Below are 21726 nucleotides of genomic sequence, written 5' to 3'. Positions count from 1 at the left end.
GCACAGTGGAGGGAAGTATGACATGTTTGTTATTTAAAAAATTAAAATAAAAGAACCCTTACAATCACTTTAAGAGCAAAGTAGTTTGCTATCTGGGCTCATACAGACACGCTATCAAGCAGCATGAGCACACCCCAGAATACGTTTATGAAAGACACAATCTGTCAAGCATGTACAGTGTATATATATCAGCACGCCAGGTGAGAATGCACTTTCAGGTGGCACCCTGGAGGCAAAGGGCAAGATTGTCATCTTACTTTTTGACCCGCAGCTGGATGAAGAGCCTACAGAACACGTTCCATCTTGTACGCCACTAGGTAAATGAAAAAGCACTGGCTATGCATGTAGTGTTCATTGTACAGGGTTACCAAAGAAAATGGGTAGTGAATATTAAAGTACAAGTTCTCTTACAGAGAAAAAAAAAATACACACACACACACAACACAGCCTATTCTCCCTTTTCTCCTAACCAAAACCTGCTTGCCTCTCCACAACAGCAGGTGCCTCATCCTCTGTCCCCTTTTTTTTTCGCCCCCACTTCTTTAGTGCTGACAAGCGCGTCCAATGTAACTCTCCATAGACTTGAATGTGGTTGTTCTCCCAACACTAAAGACACAAGGGGTATGGTACAATATAAATCTACGGGGAGGCACTGCCCTGGAGCAGCCAGTGCTGAAGATGATTTAGGTCTCAAGGATGTAGACCGCTGCTGACATTTATTTATTACATGCGCTTGCATAGCGCCATCAATTTACACAGCACTTTACATATACTGTATACATTCAGGGAGCTTACAATCTAACAATAATACATACAATAATACATACACATACTAGGGCCAATTTAGACAGGAGCCAATTAACCTACCAGCATGTCTTTGGAGTGTGGGAGGAAACTGGAGTACCCAAAAGGAAACCTATGCAGGTACAGGGAGACCATGCAAACCTCAGAATGGTAGTATCATGTTGGGATTTGAACAGACGACCCTAGCGCTGCTAAGTGAAAGTGCTAACCACTTAGCCATTGTGCTGCCCTGCCATGGCAGGACTCTAGGTTAGGGTGACTTAGATTATGGGATCTTGGTAGCATGGGCTACCAAGATCCCATTTTTTTTTAAGTGAACTTGTAATTTAGGCAATTTAAAAATGCCAGTAAACATGGTCAAGAAACACTAAGCACTCAACTTAGCCCCCAGCTTTTGGAGTTGTGGTGTAAATTTAGAGCCACACACCTTAAACCATGCCTTGTGCTAGGGGCTAGTACTGCTTTTTCAGTAATCCAGAAATTGAATCAGTTCATGGAAAAAAGGTCATCGGCACTCAGGACTTCATAGGATTTTTTTTAAAAGCCTAACCCCATGTTTAATGTCCCTTTAAATAGTTTGTTTGGGCCAAGCTGGCCCAAACAAACTATTTACTGCACTAACAGGTGCACTTGCTGGGCGTGCTGTGTTCTGTAGGCAATAGGAGGAGAACTTCCCGTCCCACTCCCAGAACAAAATAGAGTCGGGCTGTGCGCTGCTCAGCCATTCACAGGAAACTTTGTATTCTAAGAATGAATACAAAGCTTCATTTGACTGGCTGAGGTGAAGAGGTGGGTGAATGATGTAATGCTATCCGCCTCAGCCAATCAGAGAAAGCTTTGTATCCATTCATAAGATGCAAAGCCTCCCATGAATGGCTCAAAAGCACTCAGCCTGTTTTTTTCTGGGAATGGATCAGGAAGTTCTCTCCTACTGCTGGAACACTGCTGTATATTATTATACAGGATTTATATAGCGCCAACAGTTTGCGCAGCGCTTAACAAAATGAAGGCAGACATTACAGTTACATTTACAGTATATACTGTATGCAACGAAGGCAACCTACAGTTAATACAGCAAGCTCACCTGTTAGTGCAGTATATAGTTTGTTTGGTCCAGCTTGCCCCAAACTAACTATTTAAAGAGACATTAGGGCCTCATGCACAGGACAGTTTTTTTAACTCTCCTAGAAGCCAGCAGCGTTTTTGCAGAAAAAATGCCCGACGCTTGTGTCTAAAGCTTTCAGGTTTCAAGCTCTTGGGCGGTAATTCATTTCATTGGCCAGAATAAATTATTTATTCTGCCCATTGAAATAAATTAACGCCCAAGCACTAGCGTTTAGCAGCTTGAGGCTGGGTTCGCACTATTGTGAATTGGATGCGACTTACACCACATCCAATTCAGAGAACATTTGCAAACATGTCGTTTACAATGGGTATGGTTCACATATGTATGTTGCATCCACACTCCACATTGCACAAAGATCGTGTGAGTTTTCTAGGCAGGGCGGTGCGAATTGCAGGCACATAATCTTCAACGGGAAAGCATCGGATTCGCAGAGGTGTTCTGTTCTGAACAGGAATGCTCTCCACCTCCTCCTACAACTTCCTCCTCTCCCAGGTCAGCTGATCCACAGCTACAATGAAGAGGAACCGCTGAATGAATCATTTTTTCTTTGCACAGAAAATGGAGCTGCAATTTGCACCGGACTAGTGTGAGCCCAGCCTCAACTCTGCTGCTCCTGGACGCACTGGCAGTGGGGTTTTTTTACTGCCTCTATAAGCTCCTGCCACTAAACACTGCTAAAAGCCTATGTGTGCACGGACACATAGGCTAACATGGAGGGGCATTTAGAGGCAAAGAGAAAAAAATAAAACAACCAGACACCCCTAGAGGAAGCTGTAAAAATGGTTCAGTGTGCATGAGGCCCAAATGTGGAGTTAGGCTTTAAAATAGTACAAAAAAAAAAAAAAAAAAAGAAGTTCTCTCTGGGCTTTTTTCTCAATCTCAGAGCCTGGCTTTGCTACAGATTAAAAGAGTTTTCTCATTTTTGTACTGCTGGTTTAAATATTAATAAAATATCTATTTTAAAGAGTTCCTGAGAAGTCTTGAGTTCCAATTTTTTTTTCTATGGACCGATTTAACTCCTGGATTACTGAAAATTAGTATTGTGGTTTAGGGTGCGTGTTCTGAAACCCGGGGTCGGCAACCCGTCAATCGCAGATAGGTGAAGGTTATCTTGCGTCTCTGCATTGCCAACCCCGGTCTAAGCTGCTCCTCCCCAGTGAGATCTCTATCATGAGGAACATTGCTGGGGGGTGAATTGCACTAAGCAGAGGGTCATTTTGGTGGTACTTTGTAGAGTGGTCTGTGTGTTAGGGCTCGTTTACACTAGGGGTTGGAGGAGGGGGGGGCAGTAAAACCCCTCAGCTGAGCTGCAGTTTTACCACCTCCCAACCACTTTACCTGCAGAGGCAGTGCAATGTATTTTTCTATAAATAAAAAGGCGCACCCCGTTGATCTTTGATCTCCTTCATGTTGTTCAGGCAGATCGCCACCTCTTAAAGGTTGCCTACTCCTACTCTAAATCAGCTCAACCGGGGTGCCATCTGAGGTCATCAGGGGTGCCACTGCATTTTGAGGCCCTAGAGAATAAAATGGCAATCATTGCAATTTTTTATGTCACACGTTACATGTGTAGCTTTTTTTCCAACTACATTTTTGTGGAAAAAATACACTTTTTGGAATTTTAATGCAAAAAAACACAATTTCATAATACAATATTTTTGTAAAAGATGATGTTACGTCTATAAAATAGATACATGTCACGCTTTAAAACTGCGCATGACTATACAACGGGGACAAATGCTGTAAATTTTACTATCCATAGGCGGCGGTTTAAAAGCCTTTACAGCAGGGGCCTCAAACTGTCGGCCCTCCAGCTGTTGCAAAACTACAAGTCCCATCATGCCTCTGCTTGTGGGAGTCATGCTTGTAACTGTCAGCCTTGCAATGCCTCATGGGACTTGTAGTTTTGCAACAGCTGGAGGGCCCCCAGTTTGAGACCCCTGCTTTACAGGTTACTACTTTAGATGTACGGAGAAGGTCTGGTGCTAGAATTACTGCCCATGATCTGATGTTCACAGCGATACCTCATATGTGTGAGACGATCGCTGTTTGCGTGTGTGAGGGACCAATGCGTGTGTTCACCTTTGCACGCAAGCAGGGGGGCTCTTTCATTTTTTTTAAATATTAATTTATTTATTTTTTCCACACTTTAAGTTTTTTTTTTTTCATCACTTTTATTGCTTTTACAAAGAATGTAAACAGGACCCCTCCCGCTGCTTGTAAAAGAAGTTTAGCTGCTAGGACTGCTTTTATAAGGGAGCCTACCGCCTGTTCTAAAAAAAAACGGTACCAGGGAAATGCCCGTGGCTGCTCTGGGAGTCTTATGGACACACAGAGTTGGCTCGAGAGTGAGCATGCACGAGTGCCCCCATAGAAAGCAGCTTGCTATGGTGGGCATTTGGTGGGGGGGAGGGGCCAGGAGCGCCAGTGGGAGACCCATGAAGTGGAAGATTGGGGCTTCTCAAGTATAATGCCTAAAACAACATAAAAACACAATTTTGACACACAAAAAGCGACTGTGTACACAAACTCCAATAGGAGATTAAAAACTGCCCAGCGCATTAAAAGGATTAGATTAAACAACACTGCAGGGTTGCAGATTAAAATATATACAAAGAAATAAAATCAATATGCAGAAAACTTGTAGCAGCACAGAGATATAAAGTATTGCAGCAACACGAAGCTCAGTATCTACAGGTAGATGACTTGAGAGGCCACATCAACATGAGGATGGTAAGGCACAGTACCAATTGTCAAGCTTCCTTCCTAGCTTGTGAATAGGTAGAACAGAACATAAGGCACATGGAGGTATAAAAGCAGTCTTTGATGTCCCTATAACAGAGACATTATTAGAAATATATTGCACTGGAATTCATGGCTATATCCAAGTCCCTGATTAGACACCAAGTGGATGACGGGTGACACAAGCTGCTGCTGCCAACTCTTTACAGAACTCCTCCAGCACCACAACCCCACGACACAGGGTCTCATGGCCCAGCCTGCCAAGGGAAACCAACAAAAAGTTATACTTAAAAGCTATTCAATTATACTACTAATAATAATATATTAGCAGGATTAACAAACTATAACAAAAGCCTCTCCACACATTTGTCCTTACATATCTAAAAGCCTTTCATGACACCATTGGGGTCTAGATTACAGTGACTGGGATGACCATGGAGGAAGAAAAAAAGAAGAAACTTGGATGAAGACTTTTAAATAAATGACATTATTATTATTATACAGGATTTATATAGCGCCAACAGTTTACGCAGCGCTTTACAACATTAGGGCAGACAGTACAAGTACAATACAATTCAATACAGGAGGAATCAGAGGGCCCTGCTCGTTAGAGCTTACAATCTAGGAGGAAGGGTCAAGTTATACAAAAGGGTAATAGCTGTGGGGGATGAGCTAATGGAGAAAATAGTGCAGTTGTTAGATGGAGGCAGGATAGGCTTCTCTGAAGAGGAAAGTTTTCAGGGATCGCCTAAAGGTGGATAAATTTGGATGGGAGAGGCTCGGAAGAAGTCCTGGAGGTGGATATGGGAGGAGGTCCTGGGAGGAACGGAGATGGCGATTAGGTTGGTATTTTGAGACTAGGCTAGTGATGTAGCTGGGGGCAGAGTTGTGGATGGCTTTTTAACTTATTGTTAGCATTTTGAATTTAATTCGTTGGGTGAGTGGAAGCCAGTAGAGGGATTGGCAGAGAGGGGTAGCAGACACTGAGCGGTTTGTAAGGTGGATGAGTCTGGCAGCAGCATTCATGATGGACTGAAGGGGGGATAGTCTATTTAAAAGGTAAGCCAATGAGGAGGGAGTTGCAGTAGTCAAGGTGGGAGATAACCAGGGAGCTTTGTGGTTTCATTGGTTAGAAAGGGACGAGGGACGTAGAGATGTTGCGGAGGTTGAGGTTGTAAAATCCAGTATAAATAGGATATGGACAAAAGCAGACAGACTTCACTCTTTGTATCTATATTAGGGAGTTGTAGAGCCGTGTCCGCTTGCAATCTACATACAATAAACTTAAAAGTATAACTAAAGGCAAAACTTTTTTATTTTTTTAGCTTTGTATAGAGTGGAGAGGGATTAGAACACCTGTCAAGTTTTATTGCTGTCTGTGCCCCCATTAAGGAGATTCACCTTCTCTATTTGTCCGGTTTACCATTATCATTGAAAGTAAAAGAAAATGCCAAATTTTGGGTTGTCCCCAGAAAAGTAATAGAGGGAAGATCTTCCAATGGGGACACTAGTTCTGGTGACCTGGGGTCCCCAAAGAATTCCCTTAGCTTGCAGGGATTTCCTCTCACTTCCTGTTTGGCTATGGGACAGGAAGTGAAGGGAAATCTCTGCAATGGGACACAGATGATGAAAAAAAAAACTGACAGGGTTATAACCCTCCCTTGCTGTATCCAAAGTGTAAAAAAAAAAAAAAAAAGTTTTGCCTACAGTTCTACTTTAATTTAAAGAAAAAAATAGAAACAAAAGGCAAAACTCAAGAAAGAAACACTAACAATGTAACCCTCACACATGAACTTTTGGAAAAGGTGGAAAATTTTTGGTCTGAGATTATATATATATATATATATATACACACATACATATACACACACACATATACATACATACACACACACACACACACATATACCGTATTTATCGGCGTATAACACGCACTTTTTTCCCCTTAAAATCAGGGGAAAGTCGTGGGTGCGTGTTATACGCCGATCCCCGCTATCGCTATGTGAATTTCGGCGATCGCCGCTGACATTCACATAGCGAGTAGTTTGAAATATGGCGCTGCGGAGTTCGGAAGGACTCGGCGGTGCTGTACGAGCGCCGCCGAAATCACAGAGCCGAGATACACATAGTCGAGTGTATTCGGCTCTTTCCGGCGCCGCTCACAGTCACGCCCAGTCCCGCCATTGGACCTGTGTTATGTCCATCATAGGGCGGGACTGGGCGGGACTGTGAGCGGCGCCGGAAAGAGCCGAGAACCCTCGGCTATGTGTATCTCGGCGGCGTTCGTTCACTTCCGCCGGCCCCGAGTCCCTCCGAACTCCGCGGCGCCATATTTAAAAGTACTAGTATGTGTATGGCGGCGGGGACAAGGCTGCAGGGACACTGGGGACAAGGCTGCTCTGGGGACAAGGCTGCTCTGGGGACAAGGCTGCTCTGGGGACAAGGCTGCACTGACAAGGCTGCACTGACAAGGCTGCACTGGGGCAAAGCTGCACTGACACTGAAAAGGCTGCAATGACACTAACAAGGCTGCATTGATGGGCATTTTAATGTAAGTTTCTTTTCCTTAAACTTCCCTCCTAAAAGTTTTTTTCCTTAAAATTCTCTCCTAAACTTGGGGTGCGTGTTATACGCCGGCGCGTGTTATACGCCGATAAATACGGTATATATGAAGCATTTTTAAAAAATATATCTGTGAGTGAAACAAATACCAAGTTACCTTGCCAGAAATAATTTTAGATGATACTTCCTGTGCTCTCAGACTCTGGCAGTTTACAATTTTCACAGCTCTCTATGAGGACTATGTAACCATATCCCTTCATGTCATGGAGAAGAGAAAAGGGACAGGGTTCTGTAGTCCCTTTCTGTTGTCCTGATACAGTACAATCAAAGGAGCATTGTCACTCTGTTACTGGACTGGAAGTGGGTTAATGGTAAGATCACCGTGTGAAAATGCATTAAAGAGAAAACGAATAAAGCCATCACATCTAAGGACTTTATTGTTTTTAGGTTTATTTATTTATTACAGGTTCTTATATAGCTCTGTAAATGTAAGCAGCACTTTACATTTACAGTATATTGTACATTCACATCAGTCCTTGCCCTCAAGGAGCTTACAGTCTAACTCCCATTCATACATTTAACATTTTTGCAGGGTTGCTGGCTAAGAGCCTAAAAGTCTGTTGATTAGTGTTATATTTTTGTATAATAAAGAATTTCCATATCTCCATGAAATACCGCTGTTGGTCCTGAATCAAAACATCCTTTTGCGAGTGGTCGTCCTTGACCCTCGGTTTTTGTTATATGTAGTTGTTGCTGTTTTAAGGATCCCACCTATTCGGTGAGATGGCTTTTGATCCACGTTATCCTCTTTTCAAATATTATTATCCACATTCATACATACACATGCTAGGGCCAATTTAGACAGGAGCCAATTACCCTACCAGTATGTCTTTGGAGTGTGGGAGGAAACCTGCGCAGGCACAAGGAGAAGATGAAAACTCCAGGCAGGTAAGTGTCATGGTTGGGATTCGAACATACAACCCTAGTGCTGCTAGGCCGAAGTGCTAACCACTTAGCCCCTGTGACCTTCAATATACTGCAGCTTACCAGAAATATTTCCTTTTTCCAATAATTTTTATTAGAATTTTTGCATGTATACAAACAATAAAACAAAAAAAAAAAAAAAAAAAAAAAAAAAGAGAAAGAAAATAAGAGCAGCAGAAATAAAAGAAAACTTTGTCAGTGGTCAGACCACCCATGAGATATTCACATGTCATCACAATAAACATACATGTAGACTTCCAGCCCTACAGTAACTATGTTTAACTTAAACAGGTGTCTATACAAAACTTAGAGAAACTATATGTAGGGTTTTACCATATTGTATATCGGGTATTAGCTCAACTAAATTTGACCATTTACAAGGCATGAAAAATTATTAATGTTACCCATTAGGAGAGCCACAGTGTTTCTCAATAGCGCCCCTAAACAACTAACCTCCTTCCTTGCTAGGATTTATAAACATTATATGCCAGTCTAGCTACTAGAGTAAGCTTACCAGAACTTAGATATAATGGCTGCGTTAGTTTCTTTCCTAAGTCATTTTTTTTTCCATCTGGTAATCCTACCAGTAACGCACTTCCTGTCCTAGGTTGACAACGCTCACTTACCCCATTATATCTATGAGAGCGGCAGTGCTGAGGACCCAAGACAGAAAGAAGGTGCATTTCTGTAGTGCACAGAAAGAACATGGGCAGAAAGATGAAACTGATTGAGAGAACTGCAGAATGCACAGGATAACACTGGATTTTGTCAGGATCAATATGTATTTTTTGCACTAAACTGATATTTAAAAAATGCTTACTGGACAGTCTATTGTGTTGGGGTGGTGAGTTGCATTGTTTACATACTGTTCTTTTTAAATTTTATCAAAGTGTCATAAAATGACGGGTGGTGCGTTCAAATGTAATATGGTAAGTTGCACTATATAAAAATGAAGACATGCAACGTTTTTCTGCAACGCGCCTCATCTCAGTGTTGTGTGAACAGGACACATGGAAAACAATTGCTTTCTATGTGCCCTAGTGTTGATGATCTGTACAGATCAATGCAGATGGTGTGATCAATCCCTTACAGGCTTCAATAACCCAAGCTGTAATTTACACACAACTGAATAAGCCAGAGCAGTGAATAATAAGTTAAAGAAAACAAATCTGTAAAAATGTATATAAAAACTTATAAACTTGAAAAATTAAAAAAAGTAATATAATTGAAAGCCATTAAAATTTACTGAAGGTACAAGATTCCAGGGCACTTTTTCATGCAAACAGGTCAATGGCAAGGTTGTTGTTAGCCTAGATTTATAGCAGCAATAAAAGGAGATAAAAAAAGGTGAGTGCCCTGTAATCTTTTTAACTCTTAAATCAAAGTGGATTATTGGGGGTTATTTACTAAAGGCAAATCCACTGTAGATCTGAGGGGAAGATCTGAAATGAGGGGAAGCATGTCCCCCTCAGATCTACAACAACTGCACTTGAAAGTGTACTTTTAGTGCAAAGTGGATTTGCCTTTTGTAAATTCTGGAGTGCACTAAAAAAGGTAATAAACACAGAAAAGGGGTCTGTCGGTGGCCCATTCATGAAACCATATTTTTCCCATATCATCCTCAAATCTTCGCGGTAACGCGTCTCATCGCAACACTTTACCAGTGACTTTAGCGATTTGTCACCGATATGCATCGGACTATATAGTTTCCCCATTTTTGCCATCTCATTATCGTTTTTACCTCCTTTACGCATCTCTGGCAGATGGTCGATTCTAATTAGATGAAGCCGGCACCTTTCCAGCCTCAGTCTATTATTTATCTTACCCCACTGTTTATTCTAAAACTTGACCACTTGGTGTTTAATACTCTCTGCCAATAGATGCCATTTCCAGCCTTATTATAGCATGTCATATAATGTCGAAAAAATTTAATTTTGTATGTCTACGGCTTTTACAGGTAAAAACGTGTGTACGAGACAATAGATGCACATTACAGTTTTATGGCAAGATAGGTCTCCTTAATGTCTGGAGCGCTTCAGTATAGAAATCACTGGACTAATTTCCTGTATCTGCACACTTGCTGTGGCCATTTTTAGCTGCTCCCCTTCTACCTGTTGGATTGGGATGCCTGGAGCTGGCTCAGCCCACCTTCCAGCTATAACTGAAACATAGGTACTTACATTGCCTCAGGGGTTTCCCCTAGCAGCTGTCGTCTCATAAGGTGCAACATCTCCTGGAAATTGGACACTCGCAGGGAGCGCTGAGCAAGATCTCCAACCACCTGCAGCATCACCAAGTGTTAGTTAAATGTGGCGGGTCACAACAATGCTACAAAAAGTAACAGATATTTCCAGCTAATTCCAATCAGAATTAAAAATCAGTCACATGTCTGAAAAAAATCCCTATCCTTGTGTTAAAACGGAACTAAACCCACCGATTTAACTGCTTACCAAAACAGTTACAGTCAAGGCATGCCATGATGGAGAACTCTTAAGGGTGCATTCACACCCGTGAATGCACCCACTCTCCAATTAGATGCGAGAACCCCAGATGGGATTCCCGCAATTAGCTGCGGGAGGCAGCAGCCAAGAAAGCAATCAAAGGCTGCCAGCTCTCGTAGTCAATCATGGCCACTCGCATGTAATTGCTTATGGCAGGATCACATGAGAGTAGTAGGTAGTGTACTACAGGTAGGCTGCATCCAGGGACGATCACTCATTTGTGATCGCTGTGGAAGAGAATTATATGGGCTTGGACTTTATAGGCACGATAACAAGTATTGTACAGTTAAAAACTAAAATTTATTAAACATAGAAAACATTGTTTAAAAGAACAACAAGTACAGAAATCTGTACAAAATCAGTCCATAGAAATGGTTACAGTGATACAGTGCATTCATAACTCAGTGAAGTAACAGACAATTCAAGGATCAAATACCAATCATTCCATCATAGAAATATTATACTCAAGGAAGAGTTATGTAGTTGGTAGAAGTTGATATCTACAGCTCAACATGTTACGCGCATAGCGCTTCTTCAGGAGCATGGAACAGATTTACTGAAATACAAAACATTTAATACATATAACAAATAATGGATACGCCTGAAGAATAAACCAAAAATATTAATAACAAGATATAAGTATACATTGCGAATTGGGTAAGCTGAGATGGAAACCCGTAAAGGCCAGTACTAGCCAGGAAAGGCTCGGGAAGTATTCGTCCACTATGGGGACGTATGCAACATAATAACAAAAAGTATTATATATACTCGCATTGTAGTTAGCAATATCAGCATGTAAAAATAAACATCAATCGGGTATTCCTAGAATAGTAGTGTAGCAACTGGCAATGAAAAAAGAGGGGGAGAGGAGAAAGGGGGGGGGGGTTGGCAGGGAGAGGGGACAGGAAGGAAGGGGGAAAGGAAAGGGGGAAGAGAGGTGGGGAAGAAAGGAATGGAGGGAGAAAGGAAAAGGGGAGGGACAAGAGAGTACTACCCAGGAATAATGATGGAATGATTGGTATTTCATTCTTGAATTGTCTATGTTACTTCACTGAGTTATGTATGGACTGTATCACTGTAACCATTTCTATGGACTGATTTTGTACAGATTTCTGTACTTGTTGTTCTTTTAAACAATGTTTTCTATGTTTAATAAATTTTAGTTTTTAATTGTACAATACTTGTTATCGTGCCTATAAAGTCCAAGCCCATATAATTCTCTTCCACAATAATCAATTATAGGACGTGGCACTTAGTACCTCCTACGTATCCGCAGTACCACTCTGCATTGATACAAAAATTCTTGAATCCTTTGTGATCGCTCCATGAGTAATTACATGTAAATGGCCGTTACAGCTACTATTGTGCTCAACCGAACAGTCAAGCCATCAAATGGCTGATGTCATAGCTGATCACATGTGCAGCACCATGACAAATGCAGATTGAACAGAGGCCAAGATGGCAACTTCATTGGCTGTCAATAATAAAAGGGTTTAGTTCTGCTTTAAATCTTTATGAATTGAGCAATACAACACAATATAAGGTGTATTAAGGTACTCAAAGACTTGAGACAATTATCTCGTATTGTCATTTTTGGATTGGCTGGTCAACAACTGTCATGTCTATGGGTAGCATTCCCCAAATATTAAGGCTGGTTTTAGTTACTTCTGGCTGCCCTCTATATCCCCAAAGGCCTATGTACCAAGGGCATGGGAGCATGCATATTTACAGAGGAAACTTCAGAAAGAATGATCTTTTAGTGGTTGTATTGTACCCACAGCTCCAATTACTACACATTACTTATGGCTACAAAGAACAATGCTGATCCAATAACTTCAGTGTTTTCTAAGTTTCTGACCCAGAACAAGCATACAAACTTCACTCTGCCATTCCTGTTCTCCAATGCTTGTTCCAGGTGAGTTTCTCAAAGTACTGAAGCCTGAGAAAGCCAAAAAAACTAGCTTTCTTAAAAAGGCCAGTAATGGCAGCATCCAAATTTACACATTAGAGGAAAGTTTGAGGACTCTTCACCATCACGCTTTAAGGCTAAAAGTATGTGGACAAGCCTCCAAATTATCAAGTTTATGTGTTTATAGAGAGGGGCACCAATAAAAATACAGCAACCAAAGACATTTTAGAAAATTGTGCACTTCCAACCTTTTGGCAACAGTTTGAGGAAAGTCCTATACTGTTCCAGAATGACTATACCTGTGAAAAAAGCCAGGTCCATAAGGACATTGTTTGGCAAATTGATATGGAGGAACACAAGTGGCCTGCACAGAGCCTGGACCTCAAACCAATTGGACACACCTTTGAGGTAAACTGGAATGCCAATTTTGAGACAGGTATTCTCTATCAACATTAGAACCTGACCTTAATAAATGTTCCTTTGCCTTAATAGGCATATGACTTGTTGGAACGGAATGTCCAAAAAGCTTAAACAGATGTAATAGACAGGTGTCTACATAGTGTATCTCTGTACAGGTTTCCTTGAACTGGAAGAAAACAAACAACATGTATTGTACAAGTAGGCTTTGGTTAAGGTCTCACCCGTACGAGCACAGAAAACAGAGATCGGGCCCCCGGGGCCAGGTTAATGTAAGGATCAAGAAGATACTCCTGGATGTGCGGGTGAGGAAACAGGGCAATGCGGGTGAGTAAAGAAGTGACTTGTAGATTCATCTCGTATGGCTGAAAAACAACCAGGAGAAACAGATGGGTTACAAGAAAGTTACACAATGCTTGGATAACATGGGTAATCAATTGTTCATGCATATTAACATACAGTGCAGGGATCACAGATATTTATAGTCATTAAAGAGTATTAAGTATATTTTCCCCTCTGGTTGCTATATGTAAATTGCAGGGGCTTTAACAAACTTTGTGTCTATGTGGAAACTAGATCTAATGGAAGTGTCTTTACAATGATCAATCAGCTGCTGCACTAGCAGAGTTCTAATGAGAAAAGTGTTGCATCCCTTTAGACGTGACTTCCCTTTGAGAGTATCTCACCATAAAATGCCATTGGGAGTAGCTCACAATAAAATGCCATTTTTTTTGCAGGGGATGCCCAAAATCTTTCTTTTATCTTAGAGCAGACTTCTGGGAAAATCATACAAGCAGGAAATGATATATCTGGGGGGCATTCTGTAAATGGGTTTTGTACTCCGGGTTGCCTTATTGCATTTTACAGAAAATTACATGAGCTGCAGATTGAATGTTATTAAAAATTACCTAGTTTTTCAATTACAATACAACTTGTGTAGTAATTGTATATGCTATATTATGGATTTTATTCGCCATTATTGTTTCCCCACGAAAGTGGAGTTACCCTTAAAGTAAGCAGTTATATGTTGCTTTAGAATATGAAACCCATGTTCCTGCACAATAATACTCCCACATGATTCAGTGCACACCACACTTTGAAAAGATGCTAGTTAATATCAGCAAGTGATGTCCTGGCCAGAGACGATAAAATGCAATACCTGATCCAGGATTCCCCCTAGTCGATCAAACACGACCTGCAGGAACTGACCCTCATAGAATTCCTCTCCAGTGGGGCTGGTGCTCAAGGACTGTGAAGCTGATGGCCAATTCCAATGTGATGCCAGCTTACAACAACTTTGGTGCTATGTAGATGAGATAACACAGTGACTATCTACTAAACACACAATAAAATGTAATCATCCTATCCAGAGTTGACATTCTCAAAATGATTCTAGACTAAAGGACTAAAACAATTTTATGACATACAGATTATGGATCTGCATTAAAAGGGTTGGTTCACCTTTACTGACTTTTGCCATGAACCTCCCTATGCATTACTGAGTCCTCAATACATTAAAGAGGAGGTCCCGCCAAAGAAAAAAAAAAAAGAAAAATTTAAAAAGTCAGCAGCTACAAATACTGTAGCTGCTGATTTTTAACCACTTGACAACTGGGCACTTAAACCCCCTTCCTAACCAGACCAATTTTCAGCTTTTGGTGCTCTCACATTTTGAATGACAATTACTCAGTCATGCAACACTGTATCTATATGAAATTTTTGTCCTTTTTTTCACACAAATAGAGCTTTCTTTTGGTGGTATTTAATCACCGCTGGGTTCTTTATTTTTTGCGCCGTAAAAGAAAAAAGACCGAAAAATCTGTAAAAAAATACATTTTTCTTCATTTCTGTTATAATATTTTGCAAATTAGTAAATTTTCTTCATATATTTTGGCCAAAATTTATACCGCTACATATCTTTGGTAAAAATAACCCAAATTGGTGGATATTATTTGGTCTTTTTGAAAGTTATAGAGTCCAAAAGCTATGGTGTGAATATCTGAAAATTGATCACACCTGAAGTACTGACGGCCTATCTCATTTCTTGAGACCCTAACATGCCAGAAAAGTACAAATACCCCCCAAATGACCCCTTTTTGGAAAGAAGACATTCTAAGGTATTTAGAAAGATGCATGGTGAGTTTTTTGAAGTTGTAATTTTTTCCCACAATTCTTTGCAAAATCAAGGTTTTTTTTTTTACTTTTTTTTTTTTTTCCACAAAATTGTCATATTAGCAGGGTATTTCTCACAGACCGCATATGCATACCACAAATTACACCCCAAAACACATTCTGCTATTACTCCCGAGTACGGCGATACCACATGTGTGAGACTTTTACACAGCGTGGCCACATACAGAGGCCCAACATGTAGGGGAGCACCTTCAGGCGTTCTGGAGCACCCAGGCCAATTCTGACATTTTTCTCCTACATGTAAAAATCATCATTTATTAGCTAGAAAATTACATAGAACCCCAAAACATTATATATGTTTTTTTAGCAAAGACCCTAGAGAATACAATGGTGGTCATTGCAACTTTTTATCTCGCATGGTATTTGCGCAGCAATTTTTTTAACGTGTTTTTTTTGGAAAAAAAACTGTTTTGTGCTTTACCAAAACAGTAAAGTTAGCCCAATGTTTTTGCATAATGTGAAAGATGAAGTTACGCCGGGTAAATAGATACCCAACATGTCACCCTTCAAAATTGCACACGCTCGTGGAATGGCGCCAAACTTTGCTACTCAAAAATCCCCATAGGCGACGCTTTCAAATTTTTTACTTGTTACATGTTTTGAGTTACAGAGGAGGTCTAGGGCCAAAATTATTGCTCTCGCTCTACCGATCGCAGCGATACCTCACATGTGTGGTTTGAACACCGTTTTCATATGTGGGCGGGACTTACGTATGCGTTCGCTTCTGCATGCGAGCACACAGGGACAGGGGCGCTTTAAAATTTTTATTTTTTTTTTATTGTTCATTTTACTTTATTTATTTTAGTTTGATGCTTTTTTCCAAAAAAAAAAATTTGACCACTTTTATTCCTATTACAAGGAATGTAAACATCCTTGTAATAGGAATATGGCATGACAGGTCCTCTTTACAGTGAGATATGGGGTCAATAAGACCCCACATCTCACCTCTAGGCTGGGAAGCCTGAAATTAAAAAAAAAAAAAAAAAAACGATCCTGGCTTCGATTGTAGCTGTGAGTCGGTAGAAGCGCGGGAGGGGGGGACATCCCCTCTCGCCTCCCGTAAGAACGATCAAGCAGTGGAACAGCCGCTATGATCGTTCTTATGGTGTAGGGAATCGCTGGCTGAAAAAGCTGATATCAGAATGATGCCTGTAGCTGCAGGCATCATTCAGATATCCCCGCACAAAGTCAAGGACGTTGTATGACGGCCGGCGGGCGGGAAGTGGTTAAAACGCATTTTTTTTTTAACACAAAGTTGTCCATTTATACAATATTTCTAACACATAGCATGTACATAGCAAAAATGACACCCCAAAATAGATTCTCCTGCTCCTCCTGAGTACGGCGATACCACATGTGTGAGACTTCCACAGCCTGGCCACATACAGAGGCCGAGTACAGCCGAGCATGGCGGGGTATGGCGGGGTATGGCAGAGTATGGCGGGGTATGGCAGAGTATGGCGGGGTATGGCAGAGTATGGCGGGGTATGGCAGAGTATGGCGGGGTATGGCAGAGTATGGCGGGGTATGGCAGAGTATGGCGGGGTATGGCAGAGTATGGCAGAGTATGGCGGGGTATGGCAGAGTATGGCGGGGTATGGCAGAGTATGGCGGGGTATGGCAGAGTATGGCGGGGTATGGCAGAGTATGGCGGGGTATGGCAGAGTATGGCGGGGTATGGCAGAGTATGGCGGGGTATGGCAGAGTATGGCGGGGTATGGCAGAGTATGGCAGAGTATGGCGGGGTATGGCAGAGTATGGCGGGGTATGGCAGAGTATGGCGGGGTATGGCAGAGTATGGCGGGGTATGGCAGAGTATGGCGGGGTATGGCAGAGTATGGCGGGGTATGGCAGAGTATGGCGGGGTATGGCAGAGTATGGCGGGGTATGGCAGAGTATGGCGGGGTATGGCAGAGTATGGCGGGGTATGGCAGAGTATGGCGGGGTATGGCAGAGTATGGCGGGGTATGGCAGAGTATGGCGGGGTATGGCAGAGTATGGCGGGGTATGGCAGAGTATGGCGGGGTATGGCAGAGTATGGCGGGGTATGGCAGAGTATGGCGGGGTATGGCAGAGTATGGCGGGGTATGGCAGAGTATGGCGGGGTATGGCAGAGTATGGCGGGGTATGGCGGGGTATGGCAGAGTATGGCGGGGTATGGCAGAGTATGGCGGGGTATGGCAGAGTATGGCAGGGCTTTGCAGAGTATTGTGGGGGTATTGCAGTGTATTGTAGGGGTATTGCAGAGTAATGTGGGGTATTGCAGAGTATTGTGGGGTATTGCAGAGTATTGTGGGGTATTGCAGAGTATTGTGGGGGTATTGCAGAGTATTGTGGGGGTATTGCAGAGTAATGTGGGCTTTGCAGAGTATTATGGGGGTATTGCAGAGTAATGTGGGCTTTGCAGAGTATTATGGGGGTATTGCAGAGTAATGTGGGCTTTGCAGAGTATTATGGGGGTATTGCAGAGTAATGTGGGCTTTGCAGAGTATTATGGGGGTATTGCAGAGTATTGCACAGCAGAAGGGATGGCTGAGGATGGATGGATGGCTGGATGTCTCTGTGCAGCGCTGTGGGCACTACACATCCAGCCCACAGCGTTGCAGCCATCCATCCATCCATCTCCCTCTCCTCCACAGTGTACCGATCGGTACACAGGAGGGGAGGAGAGGAACCGGCGTCATCAGATGACGCCGGTCTGTTTACATGTGATCGCGCCGTCATTTGACGGCGCGATCACATGGTAAACGGCCGCGATCAGCGGCCATTTACCGGGATCCGTGAGAGGACCCGGCGGTCACGGATGTGCTCGGGTGCGCGCCCCTGGGGCGCGCGAGAGGGGAATTCCGGGAGGACGTCATAGTACGTCCTCCCAGAGTTAAGCAACCGCCCTGCAGCCATCATTCTAGTATGGGCCGGTTGTTAAGTGGTTAATATTAGAGCACTTACCTGTCCAGGGAGCACACGATGTCGGCACCCCAGCCGATCTTCGGATCAACTCCCGGGTGCTGTCGCCGCCATTCCTAGTGAGGGGACCAGGGTCAATACTGCTCATGCGTGAAGCGCACTGCACTTTCCAATTCGCCTTGTGGCGGGGGAAGGAGGAAGGGCCAAACTTCCTGGGAGATCGGGCCGCGGCCTGTCTCCCGGAAGTGTGGAAGGGGACCTGTCATAAAATGGGTCCCCATTCCCTCCTCTCCCCTGAAAGGTGCCAAATCTGACACTGGAGAGGGGGAGGAAGCATATAAGCGGAAGTTCCACTTTTGAGTCAAACTCCGCTATAACATGGTATTTTTAGTAAAGTAATTCGTACTTTCAGCTGTTAATTTCGTTGCCCTCCACCCTGCCATCTGCAGGACAGAGGAGAAGGCAATGGAATAAGCAGCTAAAAAAGTAAGCATTCTTTTACAAAAAGGTATGGTAATGCAGTGTGGATACTGTAATGCGTAGGGAAATTAGTGGCAAAAATCGGTACAAGCGAACCAATCCTGTGTGTCGTTTATATCTGCCTAGAGTTAAAGCGGAACTTTACCCATAACAACTTGATAAATGATGCTCTTTAGCAAGGAACATACATTCCACATTAAAAATTATGCTACCAAAATGAGTGTGTGCTGTAAATTGCCTCCAGCATTGCTCCTGTTTCTTCTTGCTGAAGGCTGGCATTTTGTTGAAGCCCAAAGCCCCTGAACAGCAGTAAATCATAAAGCAGAACTAAACCTGTTGAAGTAGGTAAAATAAATATTTCCTAAACGTGCACCATTTAGGAGATATTCACCCTGAATGCAACCAGTGGCATCACTGGCGCATGCGCTCTGAAGGTCCGGCATATCTTGCCAGAACTTCAGAGCTTCGTATCGGAACTGAGGGCCCCCACATGCATGTGCGGGAGTGACGTCATCACAGATCTGGCCAATCACATAGCCGGAGCTCGCGAACCCGGAAGATGGGGGAACATGTTAGCCCTCGCAGCGGTGACTTTACAGAGCTGGAGGGCTTCATTCCAAGGTGAGTATTTCATAACGTGCTGGTATGTGATGCATACTAGCACATTATGCCATTGCCTTGCAGATTTTTTTTTTTTTAACATATGCAGTTTACAACTGCTTTAAAAGGTTTTAGGAAAAAAATCCAGAAATGCCGGGATTGCTAACAGTCAGATTTGCTTCTGTCCTCAAACCATCAAATGGCTGGTGTCACAGCTAATCACGTGTGCAGCACCATGGCAGTTGCAGATCAAACAGAAGCAGGTTCCTTGGCTGTTAAGAATAGGAGGGCGTAATTTCGTTTTAAGGCTATCAGCAGATGGGCCTCTACAAATTTGGCAGTGTCTATAAATAGAGAGCAACTGAGCATGTGCAGTGCAGGATGAGACAGTGTATTACTGGATTTTAAACAGAATAGCCCCTTATTATTAATGTTTTACATAGCTATACCTGCAAAAGGGTGATCTGAAGTGATCTAGCAGGACTTAACTTTCCGAGTAAAGGTCCACTTTAAGCTTTAATTGCAACAGTCTTACCTGGACTAGAGCATCCTGCAGATAACTGTCAAATCCAGAGTCTGAAGACTTCATCTCCTCTGGAACCAGGGAAAGGAAACTAGAAAGGCAAAAGCAGAATGGATCTGAGAAATGTATTTACAGCATTATACTCCTTTTTTATTCTATATATTATATCCAATACCCATCAACCGAACCTTTTTTGCTGTTAAAACTAGCTCCTTTAGCTTTAGGATACACAAACCAGATAATTATTGTATTCTTAAAGAATATTCAATAAATATTGTTTGCTAAAATAATAGAGTTAAGTACAGGAACATAATTTGGGATTGTTTAATGTGACCCATGCCACTGCAGAGTAATCAGTCACATCTTTCTTAAATGTATTTGATTTGTGGGAATCTCATGAAAGATCTTCTTTTTGGTTTGCTTATCACCACGTGGTTAGTCTACCCTTACCTGTGTATACAAAATATGCGTGCTGATTCATTTACCAAAAAACATTAATCTAAAATAACAAAATAACAAATGAATCAGAAGTGAGCTAACTATAAACATGTGTGTAATTATAATCCAACATCACCGCATAACAGTTCTTTATTTATATATCCGTGAATAAAACTGTGACACACAATCTGCCAATCATGATCCACAGTCCACTTAGACGGTTCAATTTGGACAGTTTATGTAATAACAGACACCTCCACCAAACCCCATTTGGATACAAGCTCACCTTATGGATTGACCATCATTGCAAAGGTAATATTGCACCTTTAATCAAATCAATCAGTCTCCATAAACCCAGCTACACTCTCCCAAGGCTCAAGCCATCCTCCCCAGAACTCTCACTTGGTAATTTCAGCAATCCTCTCAACTCAGGTAATAAAGCATGTCAGTTCTCAAAAGGAAACAAAAACTGGCATAGCGCTCACTAAGGTATTTTTTTTTTTAAGACAAAAAAGAAAAAATGCACTCAAATAGCAGATGAATAAAAATGCCAATATCCCTTTAAAACCATTTCAATGCTGCTCCGGTAGATGGTTCTAACATTGGCAATATACAGATATCTCCGGCTGCACGGAACCCTCGCTCTCTTGCAGGGTGCTACCAAGCCACGCCCTACGTGTTTCGTCATTCTAGTGCTGTTTTCTGGTGATGTTGAATTATAATTACACATATCTATAGTTGACCAAATTCTGATTTAAATGGATTTAGTACTTTATGTTAAAGTGGTTGTAACCCTAAAAAAAAAAAAATAAAAAAAAAATTATCCTGATCCTTTACAGTAGGATACACAACATAGTGCTTGTGCTGTGTCATTTGTCCCTCTCTATGTTCTAAAACCTGGTTGATCCTGCCAGTTCCTGAGTCCCCCTTGGTGTGCTGACCATGGTAATCATGGCTGCTGATCCCTGATTACCATGGTCAGTTTACATGGCTCCTTGTCAGAAACCATGAATAAGACCGAGACAGAAGTACAGTTAAATCACACTTGTTTAATAATAAAAGTAAATAGAACAAACGTAGTCAAAACAAAGCCAAAGTTCGGTAACCGGAACAGATAGACAAGCCAGAAAGTCAGGAAGCCAGGGAACAGTGTAGTGGAACAGCAAGCAGGATCTGGAGCCAGAAGGTATGTCAGCCAAGCAAGTCTTTAACAGGAACGCAGGAGACGTTCTGGACGGCTTAAGTAGACAGGACTGATGAGCAGGATATCATCAATAGGTGAGTCACTGTGGAGAGATAGGAGCTGGCAATTAGCCGACAGCTGAGCAGCCAGCTCATAGAAGGAAGGGCTGAGCCCAGCCCTGACACTTCTTCATCCTTGCTCCCTCTTCCCCTGGCTGACGTCAGTGGGGAAACACAGCCCCACCCACTGTAGTGTTCGGATCAAGGAGGTAGAGCGCCGGCAGGTCATGTAAATAAGGTATTTCCCTGAATCATTTTTACAAAATACACACACTGCACATTAGATCTTCACGTAAGA

The 21726-nt window shown here is 42.3% G+C and overlaps 1 protein-coding gene across 2 annotated transcripts in view; it reads right to left on the bottom strand.

The window, feature by feature from the left end:
• Nucleotides 1-699: 699 nt before the first annotated feature.
• The window catches only part of FHIP2B (FHF complex subunit HOOK interacting protein 2B), a 73418-nt gene continuing 52391 nt past the window's right edge, over nucleotides 700-21726 (bottom strand). For both annotated transcript variants that reach the window (XM_073622264.1, XM_073622265.1), the window contains 5 exons: nucleotides 19761-19839; nucleotides 14205-14348; nucleotides 13270-13410; nucleotides 10399-10499; nucleotides 700-4929 (listed from right to left, as the gene is read on the bottom strand). In XM_073622264.1, coding sequence (XP_073478365.1) covers nucleotides 4827-4929; nucleotides 10399-10499; nucleotides 13270-13410; nucleotides 14205-14348; nucleotides 19761-19839 — 568 coding nt within the window. In that variant the 3' untranslated portion in view covers nucleotides 700-4826. The remainder of the gene's footprint in view (nucleotides 4930-10398; nucleotides 10500-13269; nucleotides 13411-14204; nucleotides 14349-19760; nucleotides 19840-21726) is intronic.

The sequence above is a fragment of the Aquarana catesbeiana genome, linkage group LG03 (genome assembly GCF_042186555.1).
Source record: "Aquarana catesbeiana isolate 2022-GZ linkage group LG03, ASM4218655v1, whole genome shotgun sequence".
NCBI classification, from domain to species: Eukaryota; Metazoa; Chordata; class Amphibia; order Anura; family Ranidae; genus Aquarana; species Aquarana catesbeiana.
This window is presented reverse-complemented; position numbering and strand designations above follow the sequence as displayed.